Source organism: Crassostrea angulata, chromosome 4 (assembly GCF_025612915.1).
Source record: "Crassostrea angulata isolate pt1a10 chromosome 4, ASM2561291v2, whole genome shotgun sequence".
Taxonomy (NCBI): Eukaryota; Metazoa; Mollusca; class Bivalvia; order Ostreida; family Ostreidae; genus Magallana; species Magallana angulata.
The window spans coordinates 7,803,536-7,824,727 of NC_069114.1; the positions used below are offsets into that span (position 1 = coordinate 7,803,536).

Sequence of the window (21,192 nt, forward strand, 5' to 3'; positions counted from 1 at the left end):
TGCATGTAGGCACTGACCTAGAAATTATGGAGAATACATGTATATATGTATTTATAATACTACACGTGCACATATAATAGAGTTCTTACTTAACGTTACACTTAAGCCATAGCCATTAAGTTAAGTCCCCAAATATTGATTCTTACCTCGGTTTTATAAAACGAACTACAAATGTTTTATACACCATGCAGACTTTGTCCAGTCTGATTAAAACCATCCCAACTTTTCCGTCAGGAGAATGGTGGTGGTGGGGGGGGGGGGGGATAACCAGACTGGACTTCGTCTTAATCGCTACTATAAATGTTGATCTTTATATAATATAGTCCTCTATGTTTGTGTGGAAAAGTAGAAGACATTCATCATTTTTTTTCCCAAGATAATGTAGGATTTTTTTCCAATTTTCTCAGATTTGTTTAAGTCCATACCCTTGATACTCACATTTTACTCCTGGAGAATCACTCAGTGTTGATGAAAATGAATATATCTTTTTTCATTTGTTCAAATTTATATTCAAGATTCAAACAGATTTGATTAAAATTTCTACCACTATGGCATTTGTTATGTTAAGATTCTTTTCTTAAATAAATAACTCCGGATTAAATTTTGATTTACAAACTGCGAAACGTATAACATGTTATTGATTTTTTTTTTTTTTTTTTTTGAATTTAAAAATTAATAAACAAAGGAACTCCCCTGTTGTGACCCCACATCACATCATGATTTGAACAGGCGTGAATCTATCCTACGAAAGAATTACCAAAAATATGCACCTGACCCTCCCCCCCCCCCCCCCCCCTTCGGGCAAATTCAAATAATCGCACCCCCCCCCCCTCCGGAAAAATTTACTTGCTCCGCGCATGTCATGCATACCATGTATTTGTTGACAATGGACAAGTGCGCAAAAATTGTAATTTATTTTGTTGTACACATAAGTACAAATGATGACACTGTTATATATATTTTTTACTCTCAGTACAAAAAAGTGAGATTAAATTGTGATCACATACAGTATAGAATGAGTCGTTTAGTAGATAAAGATGCTTATATCAGTGACGTATATATACGTCCCTGCTTTTATCTATCTTATTTCTAACACAGTGTATGATATATAAATTTTCAAAAAAATGAGATTCTTAATTTATCTATTTTGTTTCAATGGTTTCCTTATCTGTGATCACATAAACTGTGTGTTAGTTCACACATTCTAATGAGCGTGTGAGAATAAAGGCGTGGTTTGTCAGTCATGTGACCTCATTGAATGAAATTTGCTAACGAGTTTACGCACTACCATTCCTAAATACAAAGTGACGTCAGACGTAGCTATGCGGATGAATCTAAATTTCATGTTTATTAAGGGTTATAGATCAAACTTCCCCTTGAAAATTACAACTATAGAATCAAATAGATAAGGATTATGGTAAACACAAGCAAAAAATCGACAGGTTTTTACCACGGTCCCAAGAAAACCCCATTATTGATGAACTCTTTCACGTCGCGCATTTATAAAACGTTGTCACAACCCTTATCAATGGAAAGGTCATTCAACATCAAAACGACAATTCATTCATAAGTGTAGGGCTTAGCTGGTCGTTTGCATAATATAGACTTGTACTATTCTTGGCAGACACAAAGTCGTATTAAAATGGACACTCTAGCTGTGACGGGGATTACAGTGGACATGTTGGTAAAATGGCAGGAGAATGGTGCGGAAGAAATATTGATTCTGGATAGCAGACCATTTATTTCTTACAACGAAGGCCATATTGTCACTGCCACGAATGTCCATTGCCCCCCGATTCTGAAACGGCGCTCGGGGGGATTCGTGGCCCTCGAAAACATAGTCCCGTGTGCCGAGAAGAGGGAGAAACTGGAGAGCGGGGACTTCAAAAGGGTCGTGGTTTATGATGAGGACACTGTCGACCTGGAACTCTCGGCAAAAGACTCGAATCTGTACTCGGTGTTAAAAAGTCTACGACAACAAATAGATTCGATAGAAGTGGACGAGCTGTGTTATATTAAAGGTCTGTATTTAATATCTAAACTAAACAAACTTTTTAATTTTTTTACACTGTAATTTGGAGACCGACCCCCTCTGAGACTATTTGCCCATATCGCCTATCTTGCTAGGGCATCAAGACCTACTTTTTAAGGGGATTCGGCTAAAATCTGAAATGGATCAAATTATGTATTTTATTGATACCGGCATACTGAATACACATTTAGTATCACCGATATTGTAATGAATGCTTACACGTATCGTCAACAATACCAACCCAAACAGCCCCCCCCCCCCTTTTCAGTGATAAGTCACCCCTACATTGCCACCCCTTCCCCCTCCTACCTATTTTAGTTTATCCCACATGTTGGAACATTGGTACTGAACCCAGGTGTTTTCTGTTCAATAAAGGAAACAATGAACTTAATTTTACATTTGAAGTGAAAATAATATCCTGCATGTACATTTCATCAGTTCACGTGTGAATTCGGCCATGAATAACTATTCTATTATTCTCTTTTGAGAAGTGGACAGATGTAGAATAAGAATATCCTAGCTGTGTTTTAAATTATATTGTGGCTGGATGGAATGTCTGTCTGTACGTATGGTATAATTTATCATCTTGAAGCTTTTTCTCCAATCTTTTATCTCGTTAGATTAAAATTAATTTTTTTTTACGACTGTTTATAATATGAAATAACACCCATACTCCTCTGCCCCATTTCTTTAGTGAAATTTAATTTTTTTGAATTGAAAGTCTGACATGTCTTAATTAATAACAATTCATTAGCCATACCCTTTCTAATTTGATCACACTTCAACTTTTACTTTCTCTTTCTCCCCTACCCCTCCTCTTTCTTACACACTTTCTGTCAGTGCTTGAAATCCAGTATCTCTGAATATTTAAAAGTTTAACTATATGTATCCAGATGTTATTTATAAGTTAAGTGTCATCTCCGAAAATAGTTGTTGTAACCATTTATTAAGCAGTTGGGTAAACACCATTGATTTCTAAGTTTTTTTTTTTTAAAGAAAACCCCTTTTAAACATTTGGACCAAAATAGCGTTTTAAATTTTATTTGGACAGTATATATTTAAGTAATACTATAATTGATAACGATAAGTCTTGCACACATATGAAAGTGCAACTGAAACTTGAATATAATTAATTTATAATTGTTCAATCATTATTAACTCAAAATATAAATGATTAAAGGAAGGAAATATCTGAATACATTATAGCTGACTCATTTATTGCAATAATTTTCCCTTTTATAAATGTAAACCAGTGTTGATATTTCAAGTTAATATTTTTAAACCTGGTGTAAACATTGAATTTGCAACACATATTTTGTTTTTAAAAACTGCCCTACCGTAGTTGAATCATTGATACACCAATTTAAATGTTTTTGGTTGAAGAAAAGTGTTAGTAGTTCTAACTTGATGATATTTTTATACTAATTGAGGCATGAACTACTTTGATACCATTAGTGATTATTAAGTGGTTCAACATGCATGTTAGTGGGTTAATATTGGCATTGACAAAAAAAAATCTTATCCATTTAAATCTGGCTGGAGAATTACGCGTTAATTGAACATGGATTAAGAAATTGGATTCTAATTATACTGTTTTTATTAGCTATACACACGTATGAGTGTGTGTATTGACATTGTGACAAATTCATAAGTTATGCTGCCCTGTTCAACTTGAAAAGTCTGGGCCAATTTTTCATATAATGATTATCAAAGAGGATTTATATTTCATGTAAATTTCTAAATTACGTAGCCAGGCAAGTCAGCAGTTTATGCAAAGTTAGCGTGGTTAATACCTTCAAACCTTAAAAAAGGACATAATGATCCTCAGATTTTTGAAATTCCTAAACGTACAGATTTATGAATATATGCATGATAAATTAGGTCATTGATAAAACCAATTCTGACTAATACAACTTGGTTTTGTATAATTTGCATTTGACATGTATCAAATTACACTGTTCTTTCAGTTGTATGATTTAAAAAAAATTGAAATTGAATTCATAAATGAATCAATTTATTCATGTTGAAATTCATTCTTATTTATGATAAAAAAAAAAATGAAATCGGTAAATGTAAATTATGCCTATTAAAAATCTAAAATGTCACTGGATTGTAAGTTTTAAATCTGCATAATGCTTGCACATGCTCATGGTGTATAATTATGGAGAGTTGCATATAATCAAATAGTTTTCCGTTGCTTCTTTTTATTTATTGATTACTTTTTATTAATTTCATTTTTAAATTTTAATAGTATTACTAATAACTTAATATTGCTCCTGTCATAAATTCAAGATAAACAATTTTCACATACATGTACATCAAAATGATTACAATTTCAACCCCTCTCCAGTCAATTGAATTTTTGTTCATACATGACTGATGTATCTATAAATAGGATCATGCACAAACAATTTTGGGCAGATTGTGTATACGTTCTAAACCGTAGTACCCTTGACAATTTTTTTTTTACCTTTTCATAGCGTTACTCACATCTTGAATATCCTTTGTTTCTGGACTATGTGGCTTGATCTGTATTAATAAAGACACAATAACGTGTTAAGGTCAGACGACACGTTCCTCAATTTTAGATAACTTTTTCCAGGAATTTGTTAATGGTTTACTACTACTTATACAAGCTTTCTTGCAAAAAATTAGGGTACCTTACCAGGCATTTCTGCAAAATACTAGAGTATGCAATTTCCTATATAATCTTCTTGAAAATACACTTGAATTGCTGATATAAAATAAATACATCTACAGCAAAGCAAAATTCACTATATTAGAACTATATCTCCACCGGGGCGGGGCTTTGAACTCACGACCTCTAGAACCTATACGCTACTGGCAGTCAGCGTCCACGGTTCTAACCACTCTACCATCTAGACACATTTAATCAAATCCAAGTAAATTTTGATCATTTTAAAAGTAATTATAAAATTAATATTTTTTATTGGAACTCTTTATTACGAGGAGATACAAAAAAGATTCTCGAGGAACGTGTCGTCTAACCTTAAAATATTTATTTTGCACTACTTCAATAAAATTGCAGCCTTTTTCATCAAATTTAAAGTTTTTCATCAATTTTTCGCTCCTTACCATTCTCATTTAACAAAATTAAGTAACCTTACTAATACTTAGTTAAGATGAAATTGTTTCTATTTACTTTCATTTTGTTCCTGACAGCAAAATTATTCATAATTTATAAAACTAAAAGACGTTTAAAATATGCACATACAATATCTTAAATAATTGACCTAAATCTTTGAGCAGCTATTTAGCGGTTTCACACTTCTTCTGTTCATTAACTAAACCTCTAAATTCATTAACTCTGGTCTTAAGGTCTTCAAAACCAGAGGTTTTTTTAGACTATTAATGTCATTGCCTCTCTAGTGGAACCAATTAAACCCATGGTTGGACTTGGTTGATTCTGTTGCGAGTCTATTGTAAATAAAATTATTGTGCATCATTGAACTTCTTGATTTTAGATGAGCATGAAACTCAGTATGCAGCAGTATTAATATGTGTTACATCAAACAGCCAATGCTCTCAACATGCAGAATAGAGCCATGTTATTATGTAGCATACAATCATGCACTCAGCATGCAGTCATGCACTCTACAGCCAATGATCCATGCTCTCAACATGCAGTCATGTACTCCCCCAACAGTTAATGAGCCATGCTCTCAACATGCAGTCATGTACTCACCCGACAGTTAATGAGCCATGCTCTCAACATGCAGTCATGTACTCCCCCGACAGCCAATGACCCATGCTCTCAACATGCAGTCATGTACTCACCCGACAGTTAATGACCCATGCTCTCAACATGCAGTCATGTACTCCCCCGACAGTTATTGACCCATGCTCTCAACATGCAGTCATGTACTCACCCGACAGTTAATGAGCCATGCTCTCAACATGCAGTCATGTACTCACCCGACAGTTAATGACCCATACTCTCAACATGCAGTCATGTACTCACCCGACAGTTAATGACCCATGCTCTCAACATGCAGTCATGTACTCACCCGACAGCCAATGACCCATGCTCTCAACATGCAGTCATGTACTCACCCGACAGTTAATGAGCTATGCTCTCAACATGCAGTCATGTACTCCCCCGACAGCCAATGACCCATGCTCTCAACATGCAGTCATGTACTTACCCGACAGCCAATGACCCATGCTCTCAACATGCAGTCATGTACTCACCCGACAGTTAATGACCCATACTCTCAACATGCAGTCATGTACTCACCCGACAGTTAATGACCCATTCTCTCAACATGCAGTCATGTACTCACCCGACAGTTAATGACCCATTCTCTCAACATGCAGTCATGTACTCACCCGACAGTTAATGACCCATGCTCTCAACATGCAGTCATGTACTCACCCGACAGTTAATGACCCATGCTCCCAACATGCAGTCATGCACTCTACAGCTAATGAACCATGCTTTCGACATGCTGTCATGTACTCACCCGATAGCTAATGACCCATGTTCTCAACATGCAGTCATGCACTCACCTGACAGCTAATGAGTCATGTACCGACCCGGCAGCTAATGAGCCATGCTCTCAACATGCAGTCATGCACTCACCCTACAGCTATGGACTCTAGAAAACATACAGCATTCAGCTATGAACTCAACTCTTAAAGCAGCTTTTAACATTATATGTAGGATCTAAAATACATTTAGCATAGGACAATGCACTCAGAACATACTAGAACATAGTCATGGACAACTTAAATAGCACTCAATAACATAGCACAGAGACTTCCTCTCAACATACAGCATGCACAAGGCTTTAAGCAGTTACCATCCATGCAATTACCACCCTATGCACTTGGAATAGTTGGCAGAATTCTTTGTATTATAATGACGGTTCATTTGTCCAAAACAAAGTTTTAAAGAAAAAAAATTGTCGTTTTAGCTTCTTTTCAAATTAGGATAAAATAATCTGTGTTTCGATCTAGCTGGTACTGGTAGATGCATAATAATGCTAGTATATCAGTAACTTACTGAAGAAAAAAACAAACAAGAAATATTTCCGTGTGTGTTGTAATATGGGCGTAAGGCTGTTTGATTTAAGATGAGATAAATATACAGTGGTGTTCGGTACACCTGTCCTTGATTGTAGGTCCTATGGACCAGTCTATTATTAAGTTTATCTAATGACATTTTCATGCAGGTTTGCTGTCACAGCAGAATTTTGCCATCTAATCAGCTCTGCATGATGATGCACTGCAAAATTATCCATTTATATGAAATTAATGATGTTAAAGATGTGAAGATGCCATAAAAATAGCTGAGCAAATTTTCAGCTAATGTGCAATGCTTATCTATAGTGAACTCTAAGTCTCTAACTGTTAAATTTATTCTTTACAATGTATAAATATATTTGTGCAGATGTCAATATAATGTGTCCTTTACTAAGTAATTTTTCATTTTTTAAAAAAGTATACTGCATGGCAAATGAAATTTATCAACTAAGAAATTTCAACTTGAGATGAACCTCTAATGCAATGTGACAATTAACAAGTGCTGCAGCGAAATGCTAAAAAATGGAATTTATTCCGTAGTTTGAATTGAAATCGGTGCTGAACTAAAATTTCCAGTCCTGACAAAAAACTTCTGTTCTGAAAATCCTGGCATCTTGGAGTCAGTTATTTACTGGTGGCCAAGCTCTAATTATTGACTGGTGCCCGAACTCCAGCACAGAAGAAGGAAGTGCAGTTTATGGAGAGATAAACAATTTCCCGCTAGCATCGATTGATCCTTGCGTGGGAGTGCATCACTCATTATATCACTCATTATAGACATATTTCTCCCAGTTACATTGTTGCCTTCTGATTTTTATTCTCTCTCTCTCTCTCTCTCTCTCTCTCTCTCTCTCTCTCTCTCTCTCTCTCTCTCTCTCTCTCTATCTCTCTCTCTCTCTCTCTCTCTCTCTCTCTCTCTCTCTGTAGCAAGTCGGCTCTGAACTCCTGAACTCGCGTGCTGTAGAAAATTAATGCTGAGAAATAATTTCACATGATTTTCATGTACTGGGTAATTTTGGCTGGCATAATTTTACCAGGATCCGTAAACATGTTTTTAGAGACGTAATTAGCCCCCCCCCCCCCCCTCACCCATCCCCAAGACACACATATACATGTACATCAACCATCGTCTATTACAAAAGCTGTTTTTATATAAGGCTCGAATTTGACCGATTCCTGTATCTTAAAAAAAAAGATTTTTTTCGAAAAGGCTCGTTTTATATTCCGAAATTTATTTTTTATACAAAACTCAATATCCTAGACTCTATAGATTTTTCTGTTGTGAAAAGCCTATAAATGTACTCTCTGCACCGGCATACCAAATGTGTAAAACTGAAATTGATACTCAATGGTGAAACATGATAAACTGATGATTTCCCAAGTTAATGAAGGCGATAGACATACAATATAGGCGTCTCTATAGGCTGGCCATGGTGAAAATAGAAAATCACGGATTTTTGTGCTGATATAGAATAGTACCAAAAATATCTCTGAAGAACATAAATGGTCGAAAACTTAACATGCAGTCTCTGTCTGTCCGTCTTGTCAGCCTGGTTGTCTGCCTGTCTGTCTCCCCCCCCCCCCCTCCCTCTCTCTCTCTCTCTCTCTGTGCACACTGAACCCTCTTGTGAAGTTTTCCCCCATCTGCACTGCGTACCCTCAGCATGCGATCAATACATAAATAAATACATAGGGACAGAGTAATGTGTTTACTTGACTCGACCGAATTTTTCTTAATTTGTTCACAAAGAGTCTTTTAATTTATCACTAGAGACTTGGTTGTTCGCAGAAAATATTTATCCATATGTACTTTGATAAACGAACCGTTCCGCGTCCTTTATTATTATAGATGGAAACTATGTTTGTCCATTGACTAGATTTGCTTCGATCAAACGGGGTCGGGGAAATGCTGTTTTTTACAAATATTTTCACATTCTTAGTGTAAGAGAAATGGAGAGGAAGCAATAAGTGCCCGTGCTACAGTCTTTGGCCTCGTTTACGCCATGTTTGATTGGAATACGATTAGGACTAATTAATACATCGCAATGCACGAACTAAGTCCTGAGTCAGATACACATGGCGGTATTCCACGAAATCCGGTTGTAAATTTTTGAGTGGTGACCTATCGTAAAACGCTATAAAAACTCGATACGTATAAGAAGAAAAACAAAATTTAGATTACGTATGAAATTACTCTATCTGTTGATCGATCGATCGACGTTTATTTTTATATATATTGATACCACGCGTATCTTTTTGTTTTTTAAAGAAAACTTCTAAATCTGATTCTATTTCTGTAAAGTTACATGCATGAAATGCTCAACCTTTCATTCACAACATCCTGTCAGAACACTTCACATTTTTTATCAACGAAAACAACAGTTTATTTACAGATACTGATTAAATACATGTATGTTAATGTACACAAAGGGACCGTCTGTTCAAAATGTCTATATATAGTAACTGATGAAATCGGCCGCGGTTCCTGGCGATGTGAATTTTTAATTAACCCCTTCCTCCCTCAACTTCTCCCCCGCACCAGTAATGGGAACTAGTCATGGGTTATCTCAATATTCACTTGTTGTTTATTCGGCGTGCTTCAAAAGGAAACGATCCTCGATTTAAGAATGCATGAAACGGACTACTTTCAGGGGACTACCGGCCAGCTGATTGTGGGATCGGCTGCTCTCTGTTTATCTAGCGCGGGATAAATCCTCGGGGTTTTCCTGAAAAGGAAAATTATATGAAAACCACGATCAAAGTAAAGATAAAGGCATTACCCTCTACTAAAAAGAACAAAACAAAACCCCGCAACCATGCCCCCCCCCCCCCAAAAAAAAAAATTAATAAAAAAAAATAATTAGAAATGGGAAACAAAGACAAAATAGCATTAAACATGCAAAAAAAAAAACAACAACAACAAAACCAAACCAAAATATGATAAATCAACAGAATGTAATTACATGTATAATGTACAAACAATTGATTTAAATACTATTTTCATTACAGGAGGATTCAAAGAGTTCAGTTCATTATACCCCCAGCACTGCCGCTGTCAGTCCAAGCTTCCCACCAGCTGTACTCTGGAGACACCCGATAATGCACACAAACAGGTAATCACCCACCCAGGGGACTGAGAACAAGGGGGGGGGGGGGGGAGTCCCCCATACAATACCTATATATAAATATATACTTAAAATTTGATTATTATATAAGTTAATTTTAGTGGTCAAAAGTTATTTTATTGATATGAAATCATCAAGACTGAAATGATAACATATTTCAGATTTGCAAGCTGAAATTTGTTCAAAGTTGAAATATTTGCAAGGTGTTAGATATAAAATATATCTGCTAGAAATTGAAACATTTATCAAATAGTTGAAATAATTTTTTAAGAAGTAGAAACATTTCGTAAGAAGTTGATTGTTGTGTTTATAGGAGGCTCCGGTGGAAATCCTGCCATTCATGTACCTGGGGAATTTCCAGGACGCCTCCAATCTGGAACTCCTGCACCGCCTGGGGATCACCTCCCTCATGAACGTCTCCACCAAGTGTAAGAACCTGTTCGAGGACCAGTTTAGCTACATGAACATTCCCGTTGATGATAATCCCAATGCAGACCTGGCAGCCTGGTTTCCAGAGAGCAACGCTTTCATTGGTAGGTTTTGATTGAACAACTTTATTGTGTAAAACATAAATTATCTTCTGGTTTGAAAGCAAAATTTTATTGTGTAAAATTAAAGATCATTTAAAGGACTAGCTTTCATTTTAAGCTTTGTCGTGTAAAATGACTTAAATTGGTGTAACATGTACTTGTTTTTTCAGTCTTTTAAGCATATATAAAGTACTATTTATACTTTTTGGTCAGTTCTTCTGAAATCTTTTATACCGGTAATTAAGGTCAGGCGGGATCAATCAATTCATCCATTATATTCTGTATTTTAATATCTCCACACTGTGAAGATTTCCACTTCTGTAATTTCAAAATTCCTGGTTTATTATCATGTGGTATGATATGATATTAAAAGTAAAATTCAAAATATTCTAACTCCAAAATTAGCCTGGTAATGCACCCTGAATTTTTTAATCATGAACATGTTTAAATGCAAAGAAATAATACCGTATGTAATATATCAAGGAAAATTTATCTAAAACTGAGGAACATCATGTGTCCTTAACAATTGACATTTATGAATGGTTGTAACAGCAGATAATTAATATTTGATTTAATCAAATCAAATTTTGAAATGAAATGAATTTTCTGTGAAAAGTTGAGGACAATTTACATGTATGTGTGCTGGAATGGGAGAGGGGATGGGTTTTATGATCCATTTGAACTTAGAGAGATCCACGGTTAGATATACTCAGTAAGGTACACTGTAGAACCTATCTTTATCTATCTACCTACATGTACCTAGACTATACTAATAAATCAGACAGGCTTTGGAGAGCTTTGTTGATTTGTTCAATCCCGGCAGTTATTGGCACCTCGTGATTATCAGTGGATGCAGTAGTTAAGCAGGTCATCAGAGAATGTGTCAAAAACATGGGTGGGACGCATAGCTGGGTTGTTTGAACTTGGAGTACACTTCACTTTCGGGATATTTCTCTTTTATTTTGACCCCTTTCTGACCCATTAGTGTGATTACAGAGACATCACTGCTAGTACAGAACATCAAAGGGCCGGTACTACACAGTGACATTCCTTAAGTACTGATGAAGTCAACTACGTGGTGAATCAAACGTCGTGTTGTCAGTGTGTCATCATCCCTCTGTATGATGTAGTTAGAGAAGAAATGCTTAATAATAAGAGACCCACACCTTTATTCAATGCAAGACAATGCATACTGAATCATTAATTTATAATCTCTTAACTACTCTTTGTCAATGAATTGGTCATGATGAAGTTGTAGTAGAGAAACGATGGAATAAATAGGTTGTACTGATTGTATGGTTGAAAAATTATTTCTTTTTTTATTTTAATTTTTAATATAATTAAACCAAATAGAGGATATAAGAATTTATGTTGAAATAGCTCAGGCTTTCTTTTATTTCATTTGCAGATACAGTACGAGAGAATCATGGCAAAGTACTGGTTCATTGTCAGGCGGGAGTCAGTCGCAGCGCCACCATATGTCTTGCTTATCTCATGTACACCGCCAAGGTGGGGCTCGAGACAGCCTTTGAGCACATCAAATCTCGCCGCAGTGTCATATCCCCGAATCTGAACTTCATGCGACAGCTGGAGAATTACGAAAAAGAAATCAAATCCCACGATGGGACTCTGAATACCTCAGTGTCTGATTCCTCGATGGACAGTTCAATGGACACTTCGTCCAATGAGACGGCTAGCAGTTCTAGTTCAGGGTTACAGTCCAATAGCAGCTCTAGTCTCTCCCAGGGACAAGTGTTCGGGGGCGGAGCTTTTGACTTTACGTTCAGCCCCACATTTTCATCACCAAATACCCCACTTCTTTCTCCAAGTTAGCTCCTTCCTATCTCTTTCCCACTCCCCCCCCCCCCCCCCCCCCCCCCCCCCTCCCATTTCAAATCCCTCCCTTAGTTCAGTTGTCATACAGCCAAAGTGTTGTTTGGTTGTACGTGTAGTTTGATGTATTTTTTCGTACTAATACTTGTGCCAAATGCCACAACATATTATGTTTATTTAGTCATGCGACTTTCAACAGTGCAACTTGTTGTCGATGTTTTCTTTTTTTGTTCTTTGTTTTCTCCTTTAAAAGGCCAAAACTTTACCACTGGATGGTGCTATTTCTGATTTCAAAAGATAAACATATAAGTAAGAGATCTACCGTCCAACTAGTGTAACCAAAACTTAAATATTAAAAAAACCACTGTATTTCACAAGTATCAGTAAATATTTTTTAAGTTACTAAAGAAACACATTTAGTTTAAAGCATGTTAATGCCGGTAAAATATTTGTCAAGAATATACTTTTTATATAAGCTTCAATTATACAAGTAGAAGGTTTGATCTTTTATTTGATGCCACATGATATTTTTCTGGTGTGACATTTTGTTGTTCACAGAAACCAAAAAGATCTGATCATTTCTGTAAGGAGTTTTTTCTTGTCATTTTTGATTTCTTATAAAAATAGATCTCGTGTGAAATAATTAGTAATTTTCATTTAGATTTTGATATTGGTTGATATTTGATTATAATTTTAGGAAGTCTGTCAGGTAGCCGTCGAGGGACCAGTTGAATTTCTCAGGCATGTTTAATATACGTAATTCCAATGAATATTTTCTTTTTTTTTCTCGAAAAGTCTCTTTTTTTAATCCAGGGAAATCACTTTTTTGTAAACATTTACAAAGAAATCATAATTATCAAATCAAAAATTTTAAACCGTGAATTGTAAATAATTTTCATATAGTAAATTGTTTAACATTTCATTGACACCAATGTATTTTTTGTTCTACTTTTTTCTTTTTTTAAATGGATAAAAAACACATATATGTAAAACATATCCACTCCAACAAGTCTATAAATAAGCTTTTATGTTTAAAAGTTTAAGTTAAATTTTATACTTCAATTTTTTGTCATTGAATGCAATCATTTTCTGCCTTTTGTTTTGGGTGAAGATCGAGACACCTATAATAAAACCGGATGTTTGACACCATCTGAAATATTTTAAATCATCTATATTTCCTGTCATAAATTTTTGATCTTAATATTGATATATATATATATATATATATCCAGATCACAATGCGGATAAATGAATTAATGTTACTGTAATACATGCACAGTACGTTTAACCAAATTTGAGCAGTCTTAATCTATGAAATTATCTGTTTGGAATGGTTTGTAAAGGTTAGAATAAAAAAGGATTAAATTTGCGCCTAATTAAGGACCCTCTCTTCGCTGCACACAGTGTACCGAAGATCATATAATTAAGGTGGAATGGGACACCTCCATGCTATAATGTACTAATAATCAAATAAACAATAAAATCAAGTTTAATTTTATGAATAGTTCTTTCCCCCTAACGCCCCTCCTGAAGTTGTCACCTAACAGCATAACGCAGTGGGTTAGAGGGTTTACTACAAATCTTCAAGTCATGAGCTCGAAACGCATATGGAATTTGAAAATTTTTACCTTTTCAAAAAGTTTTAAAACTTTTTTTTGTTAAATATTGCAAAATTTGAAAATTCTAAATTGATAAAAGTTTTTTTTTTAATATACTTTAATTTACATTAAAAATATAGATAGATATGCAGACATACCACCTTAGTGATAAATACTGTGTGATGTTTTGCTTTTAGTGATCTGTTCTTTGATGTAAAATAAAACTGCTATTTACCGTGTATGATTTCTAACCAATTCATGTTGTGAAACAAATTGTTTTCAATAGGTACTTTATCAATTTAATTTTCTCAAAATTTTTGCACAGAATCACTTTATTTTCACTGAATATCTTTCCTCATTGGTTAATGATACATTCCCTATGTTTAAGACAATTAGAGGGTCCTTAATTTTGATATTTTTGTGATAAGGTACATATTGGTCAGAATTAATGACATAATTTACTACAAAAATGGGCAGTTAAAAGTTATGAGTACATACAATACCATCCTCAGATAACGGAAACAGTATATACAATCATTGTTAATCTTAAAATCATTTTTCTAAATATCAGTATGTAGCAATTAAAATAAAAGATGCATAATATTTTTTCAAATCATACCTGACACAATTTTAAATCATTCAATGTTATCTGTATGACATCAGCAAAGTTGTGCATATACAAACAAGCAAGAAGAAATCCACTTGTGACAAAATGTTGTGTGTAAACCATTAGCAGAATTTCATGACAGTGTAAATAATGATTGTAATGTTGAATAGTGTATATGTTAGCTTTCTGTAATTTTGATTTATTTTGTTTACCCTTTTTTTCTGGGAATTATTATATTCTTTAAATCTTGTTTCTGTATCGCTTACATTCAGTTATTAGCTATTATTGTGTAAAAGCTTTAGAAGACTAAGAAGGCAGGAGAGGTTCCCCCCTTTGATGTTACATAAATATAAGCTTCATGGTTAATTTTTCCAGGATATAACATGAAACATTTTATGCAGAAGTTTATTTATTGTAATTTTTTTTTCATTTTTCATTTTATTTTAAACAAATTTTTGTGTTTATACATGTATATTATTATTCAGAGTTAAAACTTGATTTTTTTTTTCATGTATTCAGTTTTTTTTTCTTTGTTAAGAAAACTTGTGCAAGTTGATGTTTTAGTAGTTTCAAGGTTACAAGATGCATATCTTTAAACACTTTGTGAGATTGTTGTCAAAAATACTCTAGGAGAGAAATAATGTGTTGTATAGAACGGCCTGGATTCTTAGAAGAAGGCTTCAAAACAAATAACAGTACACAAAACTTCTTGTGAAAAGAATAATGATTTGTTTTACATGTATGTGATTTGCGAAATCCAAAGTAAAAATTTAAAACTGTTTATACTTGTTTGTAATTTATTTAGACATATGTATGTCTACAGAATGAAATTGAACACTACATATTTTAAAATAACACAAAATGCAAACGACTCTGTTAAATGACCTTGAAGTAAAATTAATTTCAACTTTTGAAATTTACAGTCAGTGGAGTTGAACTTATAAAGCGAATCAACGTTAACTCTTATGTTTTTTTGTTGATAGTGACCAATTTATGGATTTTTAAAACCATGTTAAAAGGATCATTGATGAATTTTAACAATGCATGTAATTGGTGTGGAATTAAAATAATAATTTAAAAACAACAATCTATCAATGGATTTAACTTTAATTTTTTTTAGCATATGTCAAATTTGTTCATTTGAACAAGTCTGAAGATGATATTAGTTGGGTCAACTGTTTACAATAATTTTCACTTATTACCCTAGCTGCAATAATGTAGCCCTCTCCGATTTTTTTTATATCTGATGTTTACTGGAGAGTTACTCTCCAAAAAAAAAAAATCAGGAGAGGGCTACATTATTGCAGCTATTATTACCCTAATGCACTTATACTGCCAAAAGAGAATGGCGAATTAACACTATATACAATACACACGCAGCTTCATTTTCAAAATTTATCAGAAACTGTAGAAGTAGAGCCATCGCTCGAAATTCCTGCGCTTTGGTGCATGAAAACATCCAGCCTTTTGTACACTTTCCCATCTCATGCAGGGATCTAGAAGAGATATTAATTTCCAATTGTAAAATTAACAAAATTACTCCCGGACACCCCCTCCCCCCCAAAAAATTGAAATCCGCACATGCGTCTTCCCAAATTAATGATTTCTGATCCGTTCCTCTCTACGAATGGTCATTATATTAGCGGAGCGAGAGAGAAACACTTGAATGGACCATGTACAATGCGAAGAGAGCCAAAAGCTGCAGATGTGGCGAAAACCTACCAGAAAATGTTTACCCAACTAGTTATTACCACCCCCCTGTTTCCGCCATTACTCCGACTGCCCCCCCCCCTTTATTATGTACATGTAACTGATGGTTGGTAGATGATTCACCTGTGTAAATTCACCACAACCATCCTGCGCGGACCCTGAATTTTTTTCCAGGGGGATTTCAGGGATTTTTGAGTTGGCCCTGGGGTAGCGGGGGGGGGGGGGGGGGTCCGAGGCATATTTCGATGTAAATTTAAGACATTTGAATATTCCAGACAACCCCCCTCCCCCAAACCACCAATCGCTTAGAGAATGTACTGTTTGGCAGTTTTGTTTCCAGAAAAGCCACATTTGATGATAAGAAAGATAACTCTTACTGTTAAAATTATATTCATATTTCTTTAAGGTGGTATGGGTCTAGGGGACATGGGTTGATATTACTTTTAGAGTTTTCAATATCTTAATTTACAATATTCAATCCAAAAAATACATTTAAATTTTTTTTGAAATGTTAAAATTTTGACGAGGAGAGTCAGTCATGTACTTCGAGAAATACTGAAGGAAGAATGTATTCATATGAACCAGAATTCGAGATTGGGTCTTCTATGTTATGCGTAAATATCAATCAAAACAATCAATACAATTTAATAGGGGGAAGAAAGTTAATGTGAATATTTGAAAATATCCCCTCTATAAACTAGTCTTATGAATGACACATATATTTTCATTATTGCATGAAAATGATTGGTTTTAAAAGCATATATTTACATTCACTTTCTTCCTTTTAAATTGCACCGATTGATTTGCTTTTAAACTCAGTAACTCCGTTTTGATGCATTCATGAAAATATATATTTCATTCATAAGACTAGTTTGTACTATGACAACCCCCAGATTAGTAACAGCATTAATAAAAATGCCTAGTATGATGCTGAGTCAAATCTAAACTGGGATTATATAGTCGTGAGAGTTCTTGACCCAAGGACCCCGAAAAACACAGTTTATTTATGTACCTGTAAGCATATTTGTAGCACAGTTAATGTTTTTCTTCCATACGTATGTAACATATACATACGCCTATATCCAGTAATTGTTCACTCGACGGGAAGGGATGAGGTGGGTGCATGCATATGGGTCCTATTATTCGGCAACTTTACAATGTGGGTTTGATAAATTTCCAGACGCCCAATGACCACCCTACCCCTCTCTAGAACCGCAGATGATACATCTGTACAAAATCTATTTAGGATTGGGTAACTATTTTCAGAAGAGAAGTTAAAATTGTCTACACGTATCTTATAGAATAACTTATAATGCACAACTGATGTCAGACATCCAACACAACAATGGAAGTAAATGATTTCTTAAACCTCCCAACAATGAGTGACCTAGATTCGTAACCAACGGAAATCCGAGCACAAGTTTGTACCTGGCGTTTAAGTCAATAAAAGCTGCCGACCAAGAACAATAAACACTTGAATCCCGCCATGTTGAATCATACATCTATGCAGTTTACCAATGGGGTAATATAAGGTAAGTAATGCAACGAACTTGCTGATTGTGTATTGATTTCTTAATAAACAAAAACTATTTAGACTAATGGATTTCGATAGTTAATCCTATATCTAATCTTAAATTCAGTCAATATTTTTTTTAATATCATGACCACATATATACTATTAATAAATTTAATGAAATCTTTGTATCCTACATATAAATATGTTACATGTCATTAAACCAAGATACCACGTGCATGCATCATAAGTACCTACTGGATTTTGCTTTCAAGGTTTGGTTTCCATATCTTTACTAGGGTTTTCTGACCATGGATCCTTGGAACAGCGCCCAGGATGTTGTACGCTGCACCCTGTGTCGGGATTCCGTGGCCCCCATGTACTGCGAAATTTGTCATATACATCTGTGTAAAGACTGTGTAGAGAAACATTTATCCGATTCCTCTAAGGTTCATAATGTGGTGTCACTTAAACAATACTGTACCACCCTTACCTATCCCAAGTGTTGTAAACACCCCACCAAACAATGTGAGCTCCACTGTGAGGATTGTGACATTCCTGTCTGTACAAAATGTATTTCTTCTGGGAAACATTTTGGACATAAATATGTTGACATTTTCAAACACTTTGTAGAGCAAAAAGAAGTTCTCCAACAAAAGTTAAAAGAACTAGAGCAATCCATATTTCCAAAATACATAGAGATTGCATCAAACATTCAAGTGCAGAAAGATGATTTAAGTATAAACTCAAAGAAATTGACGACAGCCATCAACGAACAAGGAGAAGTCTGGCACAGAGAAATAGACTCAATTGTCACAAACCTGAAATCTAACGTGGAAGAAATGGAATCCAAACACCGAGTCATCTTAAATAAACAGGGAGATGAAATCACACGCACTGTTTCTGAAATCAAAGAGAGTATAGTTGATCTGAAGAAAACACTAAACTCGAGAGATGTTTGTCTCATCTCTAAGTACATGTACAAATCCAGGAATGCAGAATTGAGAAAACTGCCTTCCATACTCAAAGTGTCTTTACCAAACTTTATGCCTGAGAAAATTGACAGAGATCAACTGATTAAAATGTTTGGTTCTTTATCAGCATTATTTTTTACAACAGAGGAACAGGACTACAGCATGTCGATGCAGGAAGCGGAGTCCGTTCCACCAGACTGGTCGCTGATTGATGTAGCCCGGGTCATCACAACTGTACACACAAGTTGTGAATATCTATACGGTGTGGCGTATTTGAATGATACAGAATTATGGACGCGTGGAGTTGATAACATGATGAACCTCTACAACCTCCAGGGGGAGCTAGTGAAGTCCATCCAAACCAAGTCAAAGAACGCTCCACAGGACATAGCAGTCACAAGGAGTGGGGATCTACTTTATACTGATGGAAAAGATAAAACCGTGAACATAATGAAGAATACACAGATACAGACAATGATCAGACTACAGGGGTGGAGTCCTCGTGGTATATGTAATACCTCCTTTGGTGACCTCCTGGTTGTCATGTACAGTGATTATGATAAACAAACAAAAGTTGTGCGATACTCTGGTTCTACAGAGAAACAAAGTATTCAGTTCAATGACAAAGGACACCCTATCTATTCATCTGTTGGATACAAATACATCAGTGAGAACAGGAACCTAGATATCTGTGTGTCAGATGGTGGAGCTCGTGCAGTTGTGGTGGTCAATCAGGCCGGGAAATTCCGGTTTACCTACACTGGTCCTCCCTCAAATACGAAGGGATCATTTGACCCAGTTGGCATTGCAACAGACAGTCAGAGTCAGATTCTGACAGCAGACCACAGCAACCACTGTATTCACATTCTTGATCAAGACGGACATTTCCTCTGCTTCATTGACAACTGTTGTTTAGAATATCCATGGGGTTTATGTGTAGACAACAGAGACAACCTTTTTGTGACTGAGTGTGACAAAGGTGTAGTTAAGAAAATACAATATTGCATGTAAATCAATCACCAGCATAAATAAATGTTAACAAATTTATTAAGTATACATAAATAACTAATGTGCGTAAATATAGCATACATGTAAAGAAACTACATGTCATCGTAGGGTATATATTAGGTGCATATGTACACATTGTGTATGTTGAAGATGATTCACGCATAATCCAACTTACTTTATTTATTATATGGTATACTATATACAGGTTCTTATGTGTTTAATCATTGCATGGCATCAATTTTTATTTGTTTAAATATGATAATTGTGTTTGTATGTAAACAACTTGTATCTTGATAATATACATGTAAAGTGAAAGAGACTATATATTAATATGTAAACAGTTGTTATGTTCATTTATAGCATCTTTATCAGGTGACACTATTTGTATGAATATTAGAAAGAAACTACTGTTTTCTGTTAGATGTAAATTGAGTGACTGTATATTTTTATGTGTATACAGTTTGCTGAGTTTTTTTGACAATTGAACACACTATATGCAAACTTCATCAAACTTCATGTTATATCTAATAATTACACAATGATTAAAGAACGTATCACGCTCAATTCGAGCAATGGAACCTTACCACAAAAAGACTAATGCAATTGCTTATAAAGAGAAGAGGTATAGGTATATTAACCGAATAAGAATGTACATTGACTGAACTGATTGTTATTACATACCTTTTAAATCTAGATTTAGATTTATGCCAACATCGTGTCCTCTGTTCTTACTTTATAACATCATCATCTGGAGTGTGTTGTACCTTATCATAAAGGTTGTAAACAAAGGATTCTGAAAACTTATTCAAATAATGAGAATTTTTCATATCTATAATTGATACTGCTTGTGAAAGTTTTATGAGGACTTTTTCAAAATAAAAACTTGGAATAAAAATCAATGTATTGTTTATGAGCAGGAAATCCTGGTGTTGATCTACAATGGCATCCGTACTTTGGCAAACGAGGCAGCTTTGTCATTTCAATTTAGTTTTTAAGTAAAAGAAAAGATAGATAGATAAAATAAAACCAGTGTTTTATATGCATAGAAAAATACTATATGTTTCTTCCAGCCCAGGCGACTGGTCTCTGTTATCCGAAACCTGGATTTAAAATGTACAGCTAATACCCCTTTTCCACGAGACTTCGATTTCCTAAAACGAACATTAATATATTGCAGTTGGAATTGGAAGTTGAAAAGTTCTGGTCCTCAGTGTGT

General features: G+C 34.8%; 2 protein-coding genes across 2 annotated transcripts; both read left to right on the plus strand.

The window, feature by feature from the left end:
• The first annotated feature begins 1,533 nt into the window (after nt 1-1,533).
• On the plus strand, nt 1,534-15,552 carry LOC128180098 (dual specificity protein phosphatase 4-like). Its single transcript, XM_052847939.1, has 4 exons — nt 1,534-2,021; nt 10,088-10,191; nt 10,517-10,736; nt 12,142-15,552. The coding sequence occupies exons 1-4, from the start codon at nt 1,643-1,645 to the stop codon at nt 12,564-12,566; spliced, it is 1,128 nt and encodes a 375-aa protein (XP_052703899.1). The 5' UTR covers nt 1,534-1,642; the 3' UTR covers nt 12,567-15,552.
• A 2,327-nt stretch (nt 15,553-17,879) lies between these two features.
• Nucleotides 17,880-20,889, plus strand: LOC128180097 (uncharacterized). Its single transcript, XM_052847938.1, has 2 exons — nt 17,880-18,013; nt 18,294-20,889. Exon 2 carries the CDS (start codon nt 18,306-18,308, stop codon nt 19,977-19,979), a length of 1,674 nt encoding a protein of 557 aa, XP_052703898.1. The 5' UTR covers nt 17,880-18,013; nt 18,294-18,305; the 3' UTR covers nt 19,980-20,889.
• Nucleotides 20,890-21,192: the final 303 nt, after the last annotated feature.

Bases quoted from the DNA above. Each gene is read 5' to 3' on its own strand.
- LOC128180097 (XM_052847938.1), top strand. From the start codon at position 18,306: ATGGATCCTTGGAACAGCGCCCAGGATGTTGTACGCTGCACCCTGTGT.
- LOC128180098 (XM_052847939.1), top strand. From the start codon at position 1,643: ATGGACACTCTAGCTGTGACGGGGATTACAGTGGACATGTTGGTAAAA. The intron at 2,022-10,087 runs GTCTGTATTTAA...TTTTCATTACAG, and splicing joins CGAGCTGTGTTATATTAAAG to GAGGATTCAAAGAGTTCAGT. The intron at 10,192-10,516 runs GTAATCACCCAC...TTGTGTTTATAG, and splicing joins CCGATAATGCACACAAACAG to GAGGCTCCGGTGGAAATCCT.